At 41.1% G+C, this 6,326-nt stretch overlaps 1 protein-coding gene across 1 annotated transcript; it reads right to left on the bottom strand.

Annotated features, from left to right (window-relative positions):
- Positions 1 to 1,999: 1,999 nt before the first annotated feature.
- On the bottom strand, positions 2,000 to 6,068 carry atp5f1b (ATP synthase F1 subunit beta). The gene is made up of 10 exons (XM_079597169.1): positions 5,445 to 6,068; positions 4,641 to 4,814; positions 4,358 to 4,532; positions 4,081 to 4,202; positions 3,397 to 3,581; positions 3,144 to 3,302; positions 2,935 to 3,057; positions 2,641 to 2,853; positions 2,345 to 2,546; positions 2,000 to 2,247 (listed from the first exon to the last, which is right to left on the bottom strand). Exons 1-10 carry the CDS (start codon positions 5,548 to 5,550, stop codon positions 2,141 to 2,143), a joined length of 1,566 nt encoding a protein of 521 aa, XP_079453295.1. The 5' UTR covers positions 5,551 to 6,068; the 3' UTR covers positions 2,000 to 2,140.
- Positions 6,069 to 6,326: the final 258 nt, after the last annotated feature.

A 6,326-nucleotide genomic window follows, 5' to 3' on the forward strand; every position in this document is an offset into this window, starting at 1 on the left:
ATGTGTCCTTGCTGTCCTTGCTGAATAAAAGTAAGCCTATTAATGTCCTGCTGACCCCAGGAATTTGAACGGTAGGCTATGTATATTGTGACCAGTTATTAGATTTATAAAAAAACTAAAAATGAACATTCGATTGTGATCTGCACAAAGCCTTAAATTCTTCAAAACTTAATTTTAAGATAGTTTCACTTTTAATGATCAATTAATGACTAGCTTCCTGCAAAAATCACATGTCTTAATGGTAGGCCTACAGTATTTAAATTTCATGGTTATATAGGCTAGTTTATTTTTTTATTCTTTTATATTTTAAGAGCGAGCATATTCATTCTGGTATTACGTTCTTGTGCATGAACCAGGATTCTTCAAGATTAACGTGAGTGTGGAAGATATTCACATGTGTGAATATATTCACATATATTCTTCCTATAGGAAGCATATTATTTTATTGTGAACACCTTCCAATGTGTTTAATCTCTGGAAAGGTTATGAAAGCGAATTTCTCTGAGATGCCAGATGGTGAACTGCGATGTGGATTGAACATGCCGGCTCAGCTGTGCAGCTCGTACCTGTTACTCCCCAGGGTGAGATGAACAATTCACACCTGCATCTCTGTCTACTGCTAAAAGTGCTGTTGTAACAATTACATTGAGTAGATTACAGGTTCCAGATTATAGGCAATAATTTCAGAGACTAAAGACTGAAGATGTTTCAGTCGCGATTTCAGTTAATACATGCATATCGTTTTGACCGAGGTCATTCTCATATGGATATGGACCACCACCATGGACACACTGCTGATTTAGAATATGATTTGATTTTGACAGCAGTTACACCACATTCCTGCTTGTAGCACAATGGCTCCACCATGTGGCCAGTTGTTAATTTGGCTCATGGTACAGTCAGTTCCTACAAATTTGAACTCAGCAGATCCAAATTTAGACTGTTGCACCAAAACTTTTGCAAACAGGAATGTGGAAAATGTGACTTTACCAGAACATCCAGTCAATTTCAAAGGCCTTGCTATTTAAAATACATATATAAGGTTGCTAAATCTAGACTTCACTTGCTGAAATTGTGGTAGTTGGTTTTCTAAACATCTCCATTCGTAATATATGATGCGCAAGATTTATTAACACTAAATGCCGATACATTATCAGTTATGTCAAACACCAAAAATACTGTTGTGCGAAAATTTGTGGTAAGATATTAGTCTAACAGTGTTCTAAACTTTGCTTGTCAACTATTATCTCATGGTATCCAATTGTCCCACCTCTATGAGAATGGTGTTCTAATGACAATGAAAGAATGTTTTTTTTTTTACTGTAAATAATTATTCCACTGTTTTATTTCAGCAGCTGCTCCTTAAAAATATAAGATTTGAGCATATGAAGCTCATTAAAAAGAAATAGCTTATGATAATCAATGAGGTAACAGACTAATATGCATTTAAATAACAGTTGTCATTCGGTTTACCAAGGTCAAAGTGGCTCAGATGAACATGTAAAATATTGACATGTTTCTTATGCTTACTTAAAGGTATAGCGGAGGATTTTCTTTTTCCGGGTGGGTAGCCTATACTATTGGTCCACCTAAGTGTCAATCATTCTGGTGATATGGCGTGCGCTAAAAGCACAGGTTGTGCTTCCCACTGATGCTGCAGTCGCGAATATTCTACTAGACAGGTAAAGTTTGTCATGCTATTAGGAGAAATCCATTTAAAATCACTGCTAGTAGGCGTTCCCTCTCAGGAGCAAATAGAGTGTTGCGCAAATGCATTTTTAAAAAAAATTGGAGAGGGCGGGTCTTTTCTAAAATTAGGAAAGATCCTCCGCTATACCTTTAAGTATTCATAGCAAATACAAAACTCTGTATTAGAGCGCAGAAGGCACTTTAAAAAAAGTTGGTGATTTAGGGGCCTTATAAATTCATGAATCATATGTACCGGTAGTAAGTTTATAGGACAACAGCCAACTTCTTAAACAAATCGACAACGAAACAGTTCACGGTAAGACAGTTTTATTTCCATCATTAAATATAACTTCAGAAATGACCAGCGATAAACATACAATTTGTTTTTGAATGTGACGTTACAAACCAAGTGCTTCTCCCTTTCATTCAACCTGCCCTGACATTTAAACACTCATTGACGCCCCTCATGCTCCTCAGCCAGTTTCTCTGCCTTCAGGACGACCTCCTCGATGGGGCCCACCATGTAGAAGGCCTGCTCGGGCAAAGGATCATACTCACCTAGGGAAAAATAAACACCATGAGCAACACTGAATAAAAACAGCATTATATTCCCAATAGATTAATAAAAGCAACCAAGACAAACAGAAGGACTTGCCATTCAGAATGGCCTTGAAGCCCTTGATGGTATCTTTCAGGGGCACCAGCTTGCCCATGTGTCCAGTGAAGACCTCAGCGACTTGGAAGGGCTGGGACAGGAACCTCTGGATTTTACGTGCACGAGCTACTGTGAGCTTATCCTCCTCAGACAACTCATCCATACCCAGAATAGCAATGATATCCTGCAGGGACTTGTAGTCCTACACAGAAGAGCAGGAACAGGAACAAGGTCATGGATTGGAATACAAAATGGAGTGAATTGCTCCAAAGAAGCCTTTACTCGTTGGCGCTCACCTGGAGGATCTTCTGGACGCCACGGGCAACATCATAATGCTCAGATCCCACAATGTTGGGGTCCATGATACGGGAGGTGGAGTCCAGTGGGTCCACGGCGGGGTAGATGCCCAGCTCAGCAATGGCACGGGACAACACAGTGGTGGCGTCCAAGTGAGCGAATGTTGTGGCAGGAGCAGGATCAGTCAAGTCATCAGCAGGCACATAGATGGCCTATGAGAAACAATGAGATTGAAGAACATGAAGAGATCCAGGAAGCGGGAGTGTGTGTCGTGCAAACAAAATGAGGCATACCTGTACAGATGTGATTGAACCCTTCTTGGTTGTGGTGATTCTTTCCTGCATGGTACCCATGTCAGTGGCCAGAGTTGGCTGATAACCCACAGCAGAGGGGATACGACCCAGCAGGGCAGACACCTATGAGAACAGAAATAAAATCTATAAAACGCTCATTTCAAACTAAAAATGCAAGTTTAGACTTCTAAACAAGTCGCAACACTGACCTCTGATCCAGCCTGGGTGAAACGGAAAATGTTGTCGATGAAGAGCAGCACATCCTGCCCCTCCTGGTCACGGAAATACTCTGCAACGGTCAGTCCAGTCAGAGCCACACGGGCACGGGCACCTGGGGGCTCGTTCATCTGTCCGTACACCAGCGCCACCTAGCGGGAACCAAGAGGACCTCGTAACTAACCGCAGTTCTCAAGATGGACCAAATTTAACTACTTTATCAGAATATTTAGATCTACAAGTTACCTTTGAGGTGGTGTCCTTCAGGTTGATGACACCAGACTCAATCATCTCATGGTAGAGATCGTTTCCCTCGCGGGTTCTCTCTCCGACGCCAGCAAACACTGAGTAACCACCATGAGCCTTGGCCACATTGTTGATCAGTTCCATAATCAATACAGTCTTTCCCACACCAGCTCCACCAAAAAGACCTGAAGAAATGAGAAGGTGCCTTTAGTCCAAAATCATAAGACATACATCTGTCACAATTTTAATTTTAATAAATAAAAACCATTCAAAAGTTTGGGGTCAGTAAGATCTTGAACATGTTTGAAGAAAAAAAGAAAGAAAAAGCCATTTTAAATAAAAATGAATTGCAACATTGTGAAGTTACACTACAACTTAAACTTAATATCGTAAAATCTTATTCCTCCAGTCTCCAGTGTCACATGATCCTCCAATCATTCTAATATGCTGCTCAAGAAATGATTCTCAATGTTGAAAGCAGCTGGGCTGCTTAATTTTGTGGAAACGGTAATACTTCTCATGATTACTGTACATTAGATTTACTGTACATTAGATTTAGTTACATTAATAACTTTAGATCAATTTAATGCATCCTTGTGAAATAAGTATCCATATAAAAAAAACAAACAAAAAAAAAACTTGCAGACCCCAAACTTTTGTATGGTAGTGCAAATATACACATACCAATCTTGCCACCCTTGGCATAGGGGGCCAGCAGATCTACAACCTTGATTCCTGTGACCAGAATCTCCTGTTCGACACTCATGTCTGTGAATTCTGGTGCCTCAGCATGGATGGGGGCAGTCCTAAAAAAACAGAGCACAATATTAAACTTTTAAAGACATTGCCACAAAAATATCTGCATCAATAAATGGACAATTATATACTTTACAAGAGGCATAAAAGCCATAAAATTAGCTTGCAAAAACAAGGTTGCCAAGTGCGCTTTATAAATACTCACTGTTTTGTGGAAATTGGTCCTCTTTCGTCAATGGGCTCACCGATGACATTCATGATCCTGCCAAGCGTCTCAGGTCCCACAGGGATTCTGATGGGGGCACCAGTGTCAAGAACTTTCTGACCACGCACCAGTCCCTCAGTACCATCCATAGCGATGGTACGAACAGTGCTCTCCCCTAAAGAACAGCAAAAACTGTCATTTGCATGTACAAATTCATCATGACTTTACGGGTTCATATTTTTGCATTAAACAATCAGTTTCGGTCCAGCTTTAGACATGTTACCCAGATGCTGAGCGACCTCCAGGACTAGCCTGCTGTCACGGCCAGCAACTTCCAGGGCATTGAGAATAGGGGGCAGACCCTCGTCAAACTGGACGTCCACTACGGCACCGATGACCGCGACGATACGCCCGCTGGCGGTGGCAGCAGCAGCGGCAGGAGCGGCATAATCCCTGCCTGAAGGGGAGGAAGAGAAACAGCTGAGTATCACAAGCAATTTACATAATTAACCTATTTGTAATTGAAACCTAAATTTAAAAAAAAAAAAAGCTCTTCTGAAAGTCGTGTCGATGTAGTTTGTTTATTGACCTGAGAAATCAAAACAGGCTATTGAATGCACCTAAACAAGTCGATGTTCTAGACATAAAGCCGTTAAAAATCTGCTGGGACCCGCCTGCAATATGCACTTAAAACTTGTGAAGGTTCATAAATGAGGTTGCATTGACTCGTGATCTTATTCCACGTTTATCTGAGCCATGACCTCGCGAGCTGCGAACACAGCTAGCAGCGCGAGCCTCCTCTCCATGACACATAAAGGTCATTCCTGTTTTCCTACCAACTAGAATTAGTTGTTGTCATTGAATGGAGTATTCCATTATAGCAGCATATATCTAACACAAATCAACATGCATGCAGAGCATCAGGCGAGAGCAATCATTGAAAATATTCCAGTAAAAACTTTGCGGCCTGCACTAGCTTGTCCGCATGCTGCCATTTAACGTTAGCAGTCTCGCGCTGGCGGTGACGTTTGCTGTCAGAAGAGCTGCGTTAAAACAACCATTCTAAAAAACAATTATTTCTACTTACGAGAAAACAGTGCTGCTGGAGCTCCGTTGAGTGCCTTCAGGGGGGTCACCCCGGGCTTAAGAGCTTGCAAAGCCCCGGTGCAGCAGCGTCCCACAGCTCCCAACATCGTTAAAATGGCTGAAGGTGGAATGGGGCAGAGGCTCGCGAGCTTATATACGGTGCCGCTTGCGCCTCACACTGCGCATGCGTTTCAGACATGGCGACACGGGAACTGAGCGTCTACGCATGCGTCAGTGCTGAAGGACAGAGTGGGCATCGTTACAATGAACTGAAATAGCATTATACATGTATGTGCAGTGGGGGACCGGACCATTGAGAAATGATTTGGAAGATTTTGGCCAAATGTAATACCATAGTAGCCTATAAATATATAAGAGTGCATTTACACAAAATAATGGATCAATAACAGACCGCCTTGGTATTACATTTAGTACGCAGGCGTTTAAGACGTATCTACACACACATCTGTTTTAGAGCACAATAAACATGCAATGCTTTTGAGCAGGTTAGTTATAATCGTAAATCGAAATATCATTTTTTTTACAAACATAAACCCAATGTCAGTGACGATTCCAAGCCTATGTTAGCTATCTTGTGACCTCTAGATGTCGTTGTTGTGTGAACGTTTATTGACTGAAGTTTTTGAAATTTTGTCAGAAGTTGTGTATGAGTTGCTGATTACTCTTATTAGAAGGTGAATGGCCAAGCCCATTATGATTTGTTCTGACAACAAAATAAAACTATATAACATAAAATATGGGAATATTAAGGGGAAAACAGGGTTACAAAAAAGTATTACAAAAATGTGAACTGTTTTATGTCCAAAACCTAATATTTTAACAAACTTTTAACAAAACTCATTTTTAACGATAGTTGAAGGGA

The sequence above is a fragment of the Phoxinus phoxinus genome, assembly GCF_949152265.1.
Source record: "Phoxinus phoxinus genome assembly, chromosome: 22".
Taxonomy (NCBI): domain Eukaryota; kingdom Metazoa; phylum Chordata; class Actinopteri; order Cypriniformes; family Leuciscidae; genus Phoxinus; species Phoxinus phoxinus.